This window comes from Cercospora beticola, chromosome 1 (genome assembly GCF_033473495.1).
Source record: "Cercospora beticola chromosome 1, complete sequence".
Taxonomy (NCBI): domain Eukaryota; kingdom Fungi; phylum Ascomycota; class Dothideomycetes; order Mycosphaerellales; family Mycosphaerellaceae; genus Cercospora; species Cercospora beticola.
This window is the reverse complement of record NC_088935.1, coordinates 3,235,851-3,249,174: the sequence shown is the minus strand read 5'-3', so window position 1 is coordinate 3,249,174 and position 13,324 is coordinate 3,235,851. Positions and strand designations below refer to the sequence as shown.

General features: G+C 55.7%; 6 protein-coding genes across 6 annotated transcripts; 5 read left to right on the top strand and 1 right to left on the bottom strand.

The window, feature by feature from the left end:
• Positions 1-268: 268 nt before the first annotated feature.
• RHO25_001302 (uncharacterized protein) lies at positions 269-1,437 on the top strand (the record flags this gene model as incomplete). Its single annotated transcript, XM_023593911.2, has 4 exons — positions 269-296; positions 394-540; positions 590-629; positions 705-1,437. 4 exons carry the CDS (start codon positions 269-271, stop codon positions 1,435-1,437), a joined length of 948 nt encoding a protein of 315 aa, XP_023459534.2.
• Positions 1,438-3,175: 1,738 nt separating this feature from the next.
• Positions 3,176-5,212, top strand: RHO25_001301 (uncharacterized protein; the record flags this gene model as incomplete). The annotated part of the gene is made up of 2 exons (XM_023593910.2): positions 3,176-3,286; positions 3,347-5,212. The coding sequence occupies 2 exons, from the start codon at positions 3,176-3,178 to the stop codon at positions 5,210-5,212; spliced, it is 1,977 nt and encodes a 658-aa protein (XP_023459537.2).
• Positions 5,213-5,657: 445 nt separating this feature from the next.
• On the top strand, positions 5,658-6,692 carry RHO25_001300 (uncharacterized protein; the record flags this gene model as incomplete). The annotated part of the gene is made up of 2 exons (XM_023593909.2): positions 5,658-6,270; positions 6,322-6,692. The coding sequence occupies 2 exons, from the start codon at positions 5,658-5,660 to the stop codon at positions 6,690-6,692; spliced, it is 984 nt and encodes a 327-aa protein (XP_023459536.1).
• A 179-nt stretch (positions 6,693-6,871) lies between these two features.
• RHO25_001299 (uncharacterized protein) lies at positions 6,872-7,975 on the bottom strand (the record flags this gene model as incomplete). Its single annotated transcript, XM_023593908.2, has 1 exon — positions 6,872-7,975. One exon carries the CDS (start codon positions 7,973-7,975, stop codon positions 6,872-6,874), a length of 1,104 nt encoding a protein of 367 aa, XP_023458248.1.
• A 1,104-nt stretch (positions 7,976-9,079) lies between these two features.
• Positions 9,080-10,274, top strand: RHO25_001298 (uncharacterized protein; the record flags this gene model as incomplete). Its single annotated transcript, XM_023593907.2, has 5 exons — positions 9,080-9,152; positions 9,209-9,275; positions 9,384-9,450; positions 9,509-9,999; positions 10,055-10,274. The coding sequence occupies 5 exons, from the start codon at positions 9,080-9,082 to the stop codon at positions 10,272-10,274; spliced, it is 918 nt and encodes a 305-aa protein (XP_023458249.1).
• Positions 10,275-11,056: 782 nt separating this feature from the next.
• Positions 11,057-11,725, top strand: RHO25_001297 (uncharacterized protein; the record flags this gene model as incomplete). The annotated part of the gene is made up of 3 exons (XM_023593906.2): positions 11,057-11,284; positions 11,452-11,638; positions 11,700-11,725. The coding sequence occupies 3 exons, from the start codon at positions 11,057-11,059 to the stop codon at positions 11,723-11,725; spliced, it is 441 nt and encodes a 146-aa protein (XP_023459341.1).
• Between the last annotated feature and the right edge of the window lie 1,599 nt (positions 11,726-13,324).

Here is a 13,324-nt window from a genome sequence, read left to right as displayed (position 1 = left end):
TCGTTCGAAGGCGATTCAGGTGGCATTGTCGGCGGCGACCGGAGTTTCTTGCGGTCGCGGTTCATGGTGTGATGGTTTTGGACGCGTTTCTGGAGCAACTCACCAAAGAGGTCGATTTGGCGGCAGCGACAGCGACAGCGACAAAATGGGGTTTGCCATAATTGCTCTTGGTAGGGTGGACGCAAAGAACTGTTAAGAACTGGCCACTGCAGGTAGATTGGAAGGTAGTGACTCAATTCAGAACGACCTTGTACTCACATCGCGCGTTATGGGAATCCGCAGTCAGAACGAGGCACGTGAGCCCTTCTAGACTGCCTCGAAATCATGACTCGAACACTATCGTCACTTCGACTCGATTTTGAACATTGACATGTACTGCTCTGGAATCGTCAGATTTCTACGAGCGATCGGCCAGCGTAGCATTTGAGAAGCGGCATCGCAAGGCTAGCATCATGTCAAAAGATCAAAAGCTCAGGATTGTCTGTATCTCTGATACTCATGGGTATGCACCTGGTGAAGGATATGTGTTACCCAAAGGCGGTAGGTGATTCCGACATTGTTGTGATGATCCTGATGTTGACACTCTCAGATATCCTGATACATGCTGGCGATCTCACGAACCAAGGGAGGTAAGTTCATGCATTCGGCAGTTGCAGAAGTATCCAAGCCCAGGCAATTGATTGCAATTGCTGATCTGATCACAGCCTCAGCGAAATTCAAAAGGTAACCAAGTGGCTGAGCAACCTAGATTTCGCAGCTATAATTACCGTCGCTGGCAACCACGACTTATCGCTTGATCCGGAATACGCGCTGAGGTACGACACGGGCTGGAAAGTGGTACCGGAAGATGTCGAAGCTTGTAGAAGCCTATTGATGGACAATCCGAAACTCACGTATCTGCAGCATTCCGATGCTGTGATACAGTTGCCTGAGAAGGATGTGCAACTTCGTGTCTTTGGCTCACCGTTCTCACCGGATAGAGGAAGGCAGAATTGGGCTTTTCAATATGATCCGAGCGCGGCAGTGCCAATTTGGGACGATGTCAAAGCAGATACCGACATACTGATCACACACACGCCACCTGCAGGTGTCTGCGATGAGAGCGTGCACTGGGAGGCTGGGGGCTGTCTTGCATTGAGGGACAAGCTGAGCCAGATCAGGCCGTTGCTTCATGTTTGCGGGCACTGCCACGAAGGGCGAGGCGCCGCTACCCTCGACTGGGAGGAAGATAGTGTCCAGGTGTGGAAAGACGAGTCCGTCGGCAGCAAGAAGTTGTCTCTGGTGAAGTTCGTGGGGAAGAGGGTTGGTAGCGCTACGGCCGTGGTCAATGCGAGCATCATGGGGAAGTCGCATGGCCGCGGATCGAAGGTATTCAACAAGCCGGTTGTCATCGATTTATCCGTACCGCGCCGTAACTCCGATGGCGCAAATGCATAATTAATTATCTTGCGGCCGTTCGCTAGGCGACAATATGCAAAGTGGTGATTCTGCGCTGGAGTGAGCGATGTGCAAAGTGAATGCCGTCATCGCCCCAATCGCAACAGCACACCAACACACAACTGCTGCATGTCTGTAGGCAGTACAACACATAACATCCCGTGCTCCACTTGGGTTCGCACTCAGGTACAACGCGAACGTGTAGATCGCAACGGGCTAGGACCGCATTCGCCAGGAGTGCAGTGACAGCTGGCGTGAATGGTGGCACACACTGCACGCGTACCTGATGTGGTTGTGCGATCAACGCGGCGCCGCTCGATTGTACGCCTCGACTATCGCGTCTGGCGGTCGATGGTCGTGTGGCATCCTGAGGAAGCGACGTCACGAGCATGACCCGCCAACCGCGAACATCACATGCACAGGCTGAGACATCGCGGGAGCCGCACGAGTCGTGCTTGGCTGTTCGGCACGAAGATCTCCCTCAAGTCTGCGAGGTGCTGCTTTTGTGCTGACGAAGACTTGACTCCGCGTGAGGGCATCAGGCAGGCAGCGCATGTCTCCGGGTTATGCAAAATAGCAGCGGAATCACACTCGGAGGCAGGCATGTAAGCTGTTTGTGTAACGAGTGATCAGCCCATAGGCGCCGAGAGCAGAGCTGTGAAGCTGGGCTGAGACCTATCACGGCGGTGATGGACTTGCTCGTTTGCGCAGCTGCAGCTGCTTCCACTGCTGTGTCCCTGTCGGGTGCTGCTGAGAGTCGTTGCTTCGCAGAGCCACGCGGGCAGAAGCGGATCTCGTCCTACTGGTCCACGCCAGGCCAATAATCGCGATGGGCCATGCAAGCAGCAAAACTACTGCACTCTCACCGTCGACCAGTCCACTTGGTGAAGCGCCCGTTGCGTTGTTGGTCGCAGCGCTGCTACGTGGTGCCTGCGGTCGCCTGCGCAGGAGGCTCCATCGCCCGTCTTGCCACCGTGTGATTGCTTCTGCAGAGCGCGAGTCCTCGATCAAGTGCCAGCCCGCCCGCCCGCCACGCTCGTCCGTCGCTCACCGTGACTGCTCTGCTGCGCAACAACGACGACGACCACGGTTGCTCTTTGTTCTTCGGACGACGCGGCGCGTGGAACGCACGCACTACCGCTCGCTCAGCCTCCCAGCAGAGACGTGGTCCAGGAAGACCTGCTTCGAGGCCTGCGGTCGAGCCAAGCTGCACCTGTGCCCGCTGCTCACCGACTGCCTGCCTGCCTGCCAGAGAGAGACGTGCAACGACGGTGCAGCAGTAACACCACCACCCTCACCACCACGACCGCCAGTGCGACCCGGTCACTTCACTACGGCCGTGCTTGTCAATCAATCACTCTCCCTCGTCCTCCTTCGCCGACATTCTGTCCGACCGCACATCTACGTCTGCCAAGCCTGCGCTTTCGAGACTTCCCGACCCCCCGATCTCCTGGCTCTGCCTGCCCAAACTGCGCGCCCAGGCAAAGATCTGCCCACGAGAACTACGACCTGCATACCAACTGCTTCTGAATCAGCGCACGCCGTGAGCTGCGCCGTGGCTCAGACACCCGCGTAGATCCGTGCTCGCCTCCCTGCGTCGCTTTTGCCTCCGAGACCGTGGCTTCGCAACGTGCCGGAGTCGAGCCACTTCCACCCCAGCGACTGCCGCTGCATTTTGTACTTCAACGCCCGGTCTGCAAGACCGGCCCTCGACACACTCGACCACTGCGCGACCATCATGGGATCGCCATTACCACCCGATCCATACGAGGCCCTGGGCGTCAGTAAAGATGCCACCTCCGCTGCGATCAAGACGGCGCATCGCAAATTGGTCCTCAAATGCCATCCGGTGAGTCCGCGAGAGCCTGTCAGGCCATCGTCAACGTCTGTGTACTGACCCATATCCAAGGACAAAGTCACCGATCCCGCTGAGAAGCAGGCGGCTTCAGATAAATTCCACAAGATCCAAAGTGCCTACGAGATTCTGATCGATGAGAGCCGCCGGGAACGATACGATGCCCAGGCAAAACTGGCCGAACTGAGGAGGGAGGCTATGGCTCGCCAGCCTGAGGGGAGGTCTCGAGGCTCGGAAGCACGAACGACATCTTTTAAGCCCGAGCCGCCGAGGAGCGCGTACGCTTCGCGTGGGGAACGGGTCGTGCCCCAATTCGAAGAGCGAAGACCAGCATACGCGTCGGATTACTTCGATTCCCAGCCACGAGCTACCTCCCGCAAAGAGCCAGAATACGCGGAGCGAACCTCGTCGCGGCGCACCGAGACCAAGGAGAAACCACGCCTCTTCACGCGGTCTACCAAAGATAATGACAAGGAACGTCGCAGAGAGAAGAATCGTCAAAATGAGCGAGATGTACGGAGGGAACGTGAGCGAAAGCGTGAACCGTACGTGGAAGATGAGTCGGAAAGCGAAGCGGACGAGTATGACTGGAGGTCACGTCGTATGCGTGAGGATGAGGAAGCTCGTCGTGCCAGAGACGCATATCACAATCAAGTTCCACGAACGCACCGCGAACCGGAAGAGTCCTACTACGACGAGCGTGCCCGCAAGATGGCTGACCACACTGCCGACGCTCGTGACTACATCATGTCTTCTCGAGGCGGTGTGCGTCCCAGGACAGAGGAGCGCCGACCCTCACCTGTACGCATGGCCTCCTCTCGAGACAGAGTGCAGTACATCAAGCGCGACGATGGCCGACCAGCTTATATGATGCGACGTGCTTCAGACAAGCCCCCGAAGGAGACCAAGGAGGAGAAGAAAAAGGAGAAGGAGTCGAGCCGAAAAACAACGTCTCGCACACCAGAACGCCGGTCAAGCGCGGAGAAGGTCGACGAGCGCAGGCCCCCTCCACTGAACACTTCCAAGTCATCCCCGGCTGACATTCATATCCCGAGCGAGAAACAGCGTGCATATTCCCTCCAGCCGGATTCCGCAGCGATGCCGCCCCCACCACCACCGGCCAAGCGCTCCGAAACCATGCCCTACAAGGCTTCGTCCAGGCGTGCGGAGAACGTGCAGCCCAAGACTGAATCGACCCCAATGACCTCTCCTGACAACCAGGCTCCACCGCAATCCAAGTTCCCGTACGCCAGGCAGCAGTACGCTGACGATATTGACTACAACATGTCAGAAGGATATCGTGCTCCAAACCAGCCTGATCGTGCTCGACCTGGAAATGCAAAACGGGTGACACGGAGCCCTTCGCCTATGAACGAGGCACCACGGGATTCCGCGCGAGAGACTACGTCACGATCTCGAGAATCAACATATGATTCGATTCCTCGTGTACGCGAGCCCACTCGAGACTCGCCCGTACGAGAACCCGTCCAGAGGTCTCGCGAGGCTCGCGAACCTGCGCGAGAAGATTATTTCAGAGATGCGCGCGATCCTCGTCTGTCTGCTCATCGTACAGCTTCTGCGAGATATCCCGATCGGTCCCAAGCTGCACCAGCCCGCACCACGAGTTATGTCTATACACCGGGCGGCGTGGAGCCACTACCGACACGCCCACCTCTCTCGCGAGAAAATTCACCTCGTGACACCGGTCTGTATTATGGCGAGATCCCAACCACTCGCCCATCTCATCAACGCTCCGCGACGGAAGATGTCAGCAGATTTCCGAGGCCGATCCGACCAGAAAATATCAAAATTCAAAGCGGCTACGGCTACTCACCTCGACCCAGCACCGATCGACCTCAGGTCAGCCGCAACAACAGTGGTGGTGTCTATCATCAACAACAACAACCGGTTCGAGCCTGATTGGGGTTCGGCGGATATCAAATTTCTAAATTCTCGTCGGCGTTGCATGGAACACAGAACATAGAAGGCATCGAGGCATTTTTGACGAATCACGATGACGAAAATGTGCATATTACAACCCAGGTCGCGAGGTCTCACGAAGAACCTGTCTGCGTTGGGCAATTCAGTTAGGTAGTCTATGTCGGGCTAAGGTTAGGATAGAAATGAGCTGCGAAGAGATAGCTCATGAATTATTACGCTCTGTAATCAGAAGAATGTATTTTCTTCTGCTCCTACGATCCGGCGAGTAACGACGAGTGTACAGGTGAGCTGTGGTCCAACAGGTGGGTCCCAGACAACTTCCGAAGCATGCAGGTACGTCACGGGTTGGTAGATCCAAACCCTCGGGCATTGCCTTCACATTGACAGAGTACTTCTTCCGACAGCGAACTAACACACACCTTTCATGATACGAAATCTATTCCACTCATCGCAACCTCAAACTCTGTCGTCTTCCGTGACGAACCGTGCTAGTTTACTGATCCGACATCACCTCAAGCCTGCATTGGGAGAATCCATTGGACCAAAGTCCTCACAGCTTCGCCCATCAACCGCATACACCACTCGTACATATCTCAAAATGGCGACCCAACAAGAACCAGCTAGCAAGAAACAACGCACTCAACCCACATACGAACTCCTCTACCATCCGCAAATCCCAGGCCGCGGCGAATTCATCCGTCTCGCCTTTGAAGCCAAAGGAGTTTCCTACACAGATATCGCAAACGAGGATTCCGAGAACGGATATTCCAAAGTCCAAGATATTTGTATCAGCGATAATTTGGGTAAAGAGGGTAACCCGCCTGTTTTCAGTCCTCCGGCTTTGAGGATTTCTGGTGCTGGCGAGGATGGGAATGCGTTGATAATTAGCCAGACTCCGAATTGTTTGATCTATCTTGGTGACAAGCTTGGGCTGGTTGGGAATGGTGGTGAGCAGGAGAAGTTTTGGGTGCAGCAGTTGGCGCTTACGGCGTTGGATTTGAATAATGAGGTGCATGATACGCATCATCCTGTTGGTGGTGAGTTATCTTTGGTCACGTAGTTGGAGTGTGTAGCTGACTTTTTGCCAGTCAGTTTGTATTACGAAGACCAGAAAGAAGAGAGTTTGAGGAAAGCGAAAGATGTGCGGGAGAACAGGTTGCCGAAGTTCTTCTCGTACTTTACTAGGACGCTAAAGTGGAATGCAGAGAAGGCGAAGCATAGGTACCTGGTGGGTGAGAACTTGACATATGCTGATACGACTGTGTGGCAAGTTCTCGATGGGCTATATTTTGCATTCCCGAAAGAGATGGAGGCGAGGCAGAAGGAGTTCCCGGAGTTGCTCGACACTTTCTACAACAGTGTGAAGGAGGAGCTGAAGACGTATTTGGAGAGCAACAGGCGTCTGAGCTACTCGCAGGGAGTGTTCCGCTACTATCCTGAGTTGGATAGACAATCGTGATCTCAAGCTGAACGGAAGTACGGCAAGAGAGGATTGGCTAAGCAAGCGGGATAGGTGCAAGGAACTGCTTGCAGACAGACCTCGCTGGGTACTGTGCCAGCTTCAGAATAGGGTCCTTTCCTGTTGCTAAGAAACACTGAGTCGTACCAGAAACGTACAGTGGCGTACGTGACCCCTCATCAGGTATAGGACTTTGGACCAACAGTCCACATTACCAGGTCTGATCGCACGTCCATCTCGTCCAACTCTCCCGGCACTTTCCTAAAGCCCTTTTCTATGCGTCGACTTCCTCCAAAGTTCCGCTTGTGACTATGCCCGTGACTGTGTGCCATAACTCTCACATTCTCACCTCCATGCTTGTTCGGGGCAGCGTCTCGTGATAGTGGGTCATGGTGAGGTGGATAATGATGGTGGAGAGCGTTCGGAGTGCTGGATCCGCTACCAGACTGACTCTGGTCGTTACTCGTGCTGGGACGACCGCCCTTTCCCCAACCATCACCACCAGCGAAGATGTCCTCAATGCACTCGTCAGCCCTCAGCTCGCCTGGTTGAGAGGTCCAAAACGCAGCCAACGTGCGGCGGTACATGTCCTGCATTTCGCCCATTTCCTTGTTGTTGATGTTGAAGCTGGGAGGAATGGATTCCTGCGTGCTATCTGGGTTTTCCGTGCTCGCTTGGGAACTCATGATGTGAGGTGTGCTCGAAGGTTCGGAGGAGGATATGATGCCGGCGATGCCTCCAAAGACGGGCGCTGTCCGCAAAGGGGGAGCATGGTAGTCGCGCGTGCCCTCGACATGGCGCATGTAGATGCCAATCTTCAATGTGCTATTGATCTTGGAGTCTTGCATCAGGTAGCGGCGCGTGATGCCATGGTCCTGCTCGGCAGTGGCATCGCTGACACGCGTGGGGCTCGCGGGCAGATCGAGGGCGTTGTCGACGTACTCGGCGAGGTTCAGGTGGACGTCTCCCAGCTTGATGCGCTCGCCGCGGCCGCCCGAGGAGTATTCTTGCTGCACCTCGAAGTGGATGGGACACTCCTGCAGCATACCATCTTTGCCTACCGTCAACCGCACGGCGGTCTGCTTTTCGTAGTTGTACTGCACGCGGTGCTCACGGATGGCGCATTTGCTGGTGCGGCCGCGGTGTTCGGCGGCGTTGGAAGCGGGCAGGTGCCATTTGATGAAAGACGAGCCCGTCACCAGGGGCACGTTGTTGAGGTCGACGATGCGTAGGGTGAGCTCGAAACGCACGCGACGCGACTTGGACACGAAGGACGCCGCCATGCGCCGCGCTGCTCATCGGCGCCGAGCCATATCGCTGGTATCGGACATGCAAGTACAGAAGCGAAGAGCAAGAGTGATGGCCCCGCACGTGACGCACACCTTTGCGCATCGCGAGCACCGTGGCGCAGACATCTCATTCTTGCGCACTGCTCAACGTGATACTCGGCGCACATCTCACTCGATCGAGCGACAGTGGGGGCGGCGGCCAGCCACCAAGGTGTCGTGCAACCAGAAGATGCAGGCACGTTGTCCCACTATTGGCTTCAGCATCGCGCGGCAGCGCAGCATTGATGGAGTACGAGCAGCTGATATACTATTCTAGCGACAGCTTTAGCTCCTCTATGATCAAGTGACTCTGTGCAGCTCGTGCCTAGACACCGCATCCGTCAGCTCCGCCGCCCATACAGTGCCGTCTGCTCAGCAATAAGCCAGCCGTGTAGGCGTAGACGCGGTGTCCCAGCATGGAGACGAGCAACAAAACTTGTTTACGCGCACCCGAAACACGCATCATTCACCGCTCCACCCGACAGGCTTGCAGATGTGCAGAGCCGCCGTCGACAGTAGAGTGGTATGCACGACGAAGCTTCCGAGCGGGATGGCGGAGCGTGTCGTACGCATTATGCTTTTCTGTAAATTTGAGGCGCGAGCTCCTCACTTGTGTGGGGAAAGCTCGCCATGGAGCCCGGACTGTCTCACAGCGCTGGGAGGAAAGCGAGTTCGTAGGCGTTGCGTGGACGAGCAGCAGAGCGTGCAATATGGCACAAGCGATGCCGTCGACATGTCCATAGCCGCTCCAGCCTGTGCACCGCGCCTAGCCGCCGCCGCCGCCGCCAGCAGCAGTCTCATAACCAAGATAGATGCATGGAGCAGTTCGATCCTGTCCATGTCTGCTCGATCCGCGTGAACGTCATTGACGCACCAACCTGCCATCGCGCGACCTGATTCGCCGTGGAAGGAGCTGCGGGGCCAGTCCTCAGCACAGGCAACCAAGCAAGCTTGTACATACACTCTTCTACTCCTCTTTCTCGCACACCACTCTCCTCCTCTTCCCCCATCACACATTGTGTTGCATCTCGACATTACTCACCGGGAAGCACTGCCAACATGATTGACCCCGTTCAAGCATTCGCCATGGCCACGGGCACCATCCCGTTGGGCAAGCCGAGCGTGTCGCCGGGTATGTGCTCATCGTCAGCTTCGAGCTTGCCTATACCAGTATTGACAACGCGACAGTTCCATCCGTGGTCCCAAGCCTTCCAGAATACCAGACCGCCAGCGAGACTGGCGAGCGAACCCTCTGGTAAGCACTCGTCGGCCGTCGATCGCTGCTCAACTGCTCTCGTACCGAGCACGGCTGGAAACGCGTGTGAACGAAGAGCTCGGAACACGGACTGATGAATCGGAATAGGGTCGTGTTCGTGGTCATGCTGGTTGCATCGATCGTCTTCTCTGGCATGGCATGGAATGTCCCAATGGTGAGCTATTCCGATGCCTCGTTGGCCTACGAGCCCGTCAGTACTGACAAGCACCCAGGGCAAGCGCCTTTACCACGTGGTGACGACTGTCATCACAATCACTGCCTCTCTGTCCTACTTCGCCATGGCCACTGGACACGGCGTCAGCTACCACCACGTTGTTGTCCGCGAGTCTCACAAGCACGTCCCAGACACCAAGACCGACCTCTACCGCCAGGTCTACTTTGCTCGCTACATTGACTGGGCCATTACCACCCCACTGTTGCTCCTTGATCTTGCTCTCCTCGCTGGCATGAACGGTGGCTCCATTACCATCACCATCCTCGCCGATCTCGTCATGATCTTGACCGGTCTCTTCGCAGCCTACGGAGCTGAGGGCACTCCACAGAAGTGGGGCTGGTACGCCATTGCCTGCATTGCTTACTTGGTCGTCATCTGGCAGCTTGTCCTGTACGGTCGCCCAGCTGCCGCCGCCAAGGGTGGCAAGGTTGGCAACTTCTTTGCTGCTATCGGAGGCTTCACTCTCATCATCTGGACCGTCTACCCAATGTAAGTCTAACTCGTGCACCAAGATCTGGCAAGGGCTCAGCTAATTCTTCTCTAGCGTCTGGGGCATTGCTGACGGCAGCCGCAACCTGAACGTTGATGAGGAAATCATCGCGTACGCTGTTCTCGACATTCTGGCCAAGCCTGTGTTTGGAGCCTGGTTGTTGTTCACCCACGCTAGTGCACCAGAGACCAACGTCGATATTGGTGGCTTCTGGTCTCACGGCCTCTCCGGCGAGGGCCGCATCCGCGTTGGTGATGACGATGAGGGTGCTTAGATGCTTCCACGATCACGTCTCAACACTGCTTGATACTGCAGAAGGCGATCACAGCATATCGAGATCTGAGACAACAGTGCTGAGGGGAAAATACCCACGACAAAAAGAATGCAAAGCTTTCACGAAACGAGAAAAATGCTACGAGCATGATACGGTCGGCATTTCACCGGGTTTGCGGATTGATACCATTCAGGCGAAAGTCATGTGGTCGTGCAGCTCGACCAGAGCTGCTCGGCCTTTGTATCATACTAGTTAATGCATAATCTGGCGTCGGCGAGCTGCGGTCTCTCGTTGCTCTCTCACTCATGAACGCTTTTCCATGTAATCGTGCTATGTTCGCCTGTGCTGACACTGGCTGCTCGATCACGAGCTCGAATCACGGTTCAAACGGTGCATTCCTGCTAGGATTGGCGATCGCCATGCCGTCACCAACCGCTGCGGCTTCCATGCCAACGACGCTTGCGTTGCTCCCCGCATCAGAGCTCGACTCGCAGACGAGGATCGCATGGTTGATCGAGGGTCCTGGGCACGAGAGTCCCAGGAGAGCTGTTGCTTCGCGTAGGCCCAATCTGAGGCAAGGACGGGGTCGCGAAACAGGATTGCGTGTTTGAAACGTTTGTTGATCACGCAGGAGCCGCCAGAGCAGCCTTGCTTCCGAACACATAATCTGCCTGGACAAAACAATTCTCAACAACTACCACGAACCGAAACAAGAATCGACCTCCCAAAAGGCGCAACTGTGTAAACACAAATCGCATAACCAATATTTCAAGCTGCGAATCATGGCGACCGAGGTACCACCCGAGTCCGCTGCGGACGCTGGAGTCGACACCACACCTCTGGCTGTGAACGACGAACGCAGAAATAGTTTGGAGAAGCATTTGCAGCTTCGGCCAGAGGAGTCAGATCTCAAGAACAGGCATATCTTGCTGGACACCACTGCTGCGCCCGCCCTCCAAGCAAGAGCTGCTGAGCTCGAACGACAGAGGATTACCGACAACTTGAAGAAGGTACGTCTATGGATGCGACATCCGACAAAAGGAGGTGGTGTAGTATCGGAACGTATGCGCATACTCGCAAGTTCTTGGTACAAATCGCTGTGCATTCCCGCGCGACCATAGCGCTGGACAGGCACAGGGCCTCTCGAGTGCTGCAGCTGATGTCCTCGATCTCACAGGGTCTCTCTCACCGTCCCGAGAAAGATACGCTCATTCAGCGTAACATTCTTCCAGACTCCAACGCAGCACCCGGTATCCAGGGCCAACAGAAAGAGCTGGAGAAGCACATGCGCGCAGACAGTCTTGAGAAGCATCTGGCAGCTCGTCCCAATAAAGAGGAGCTGTTGAAAGAAGGCATCTTGAAGGGTGAGTCGCTGGATATTCGCGGTAATTACGCCAGCAAACACTGACTGATGATACCGAGCAGATGAGAAGCCCGCCTCAGACGCATGATGCAGGACTCTTTTCACGCACTCAGTTCGAAGACGCATGCGCTGCACGTGGAGACTGATTTATCTCCAGTGAACAGCAACGTTGCAGCATTAAACCAAACGGCAGTGGAAGAAGTTGTCGTGGGCGAACGGCGCAGAATGCTCTTTTGGGACAGAACACTACCAGTCCGCTGGGGAGTCATTGTCTGCAGAGACAACGGCAACAGCAGCAATGCAATAACAGAAGTAGAGCACGTTGGGCGTATATATATATCAATATGTGGGCAGTCCTGCGGGTCATCGTATTGCAAGATTGCCGTTCAACGTTCGTGGCTGCACGTGAGAATGGAGGCGATGATGGAACCAACAGGTATTCGCCGAGATGAGGCCATGAACCCCTCACAAAGTGTCCAGTTGGCTCATTAATGCCACCACGATCTCCATGTGGTCGTGCGCATCTGCACTCATCGTCGCTGTGCGAATGTGTCGTGCTGGGTGCTCTGAAATGCCGTGCTTTGACTCAAGAAGAGTCGTCGTCAAAAGGGTGGATAGCAGTTTGCAGCACGCGTTGTGCAGGGACTCACGTGCGGACTAGCTCTTAGTGTTAATCTATTATTAGGGCGAACCAGTCCCTTCAGCGCCGTCTGTCTTGTTTGGCGGGCTGGCACCCAGACTGCCCACACCTTCACGCTTCTGCGACCTGTCGTCGACCACGCTCTACCTTTCGAACTGTCACACATTTTCTTCTTATCCTCTCCGTGTCCCCATCCTTCCTTTCCCACCCGCACGACCGGGCCCCGCGCGCGCAAGCGACGACCGACGAAGAATCCGGCGTAGTCCTTTGTTGCGTGCCGGAAGAGAGAGACAGAGAGCGAGCCTCTGGACCACTGCAACAAGACCAGACATCACTACGGAGCGTCTACCTGCGAGGAAAATCGTATAACATACACCCCAGACTGGCATCGTGCGGCCTTGCGAGCTAGGACCATAGACAGTCTTGGTCTGTCCAGCTCTCGAGTACCTGTCTTGCCTGTCGAAGCACGACCTCGAGGCTCGACGAGCAAGACCACCGAGCAGTTTCCTACGAGGTCGTATCGAGCGTCCCCGCACCTCTGGACGTTGCGGGAACATTGCCGCCGCGTAGGTCTCCCCAATTCACCACGATGTCGTGATAGTCGCCCGGAGTTGGTTGCGTCGCAGCGCAGTGCAAGACTGCACGCCGTCAAGACCAGCTGGCGGAGACATCTCGCCCTTCTTCTACTACTCTTCTGTGTTGCTGTAAATTGCGAAAAGCGAGCTGGAGCTGATCGGTTGGTCAGGTATTTTTGGCAGCGCGGCTAAACGCACTCGACGCTCGACGTGCGATTCGATTGGTCGTTCTCGAGACGCCGTCCATCAAGCCGCTCAGCTTCCTTCAAGACTCGCCCACACCTCGCGAGGTGCATCTGCAAGTCAGACTTGTCCTTCTCGCACTCTCACTGGTCGCTTTCTCCTCTTCAATCCGCGCGCCAAAAATGTGGTGAGGAGACGTGCTGCTTATCCAACCTCACTTTCTCCTAGGATCGCCAGACGCTCTCTACCCATCTAATCTTGCACCGCTGTCTGTGCAGCATTTGCCGCC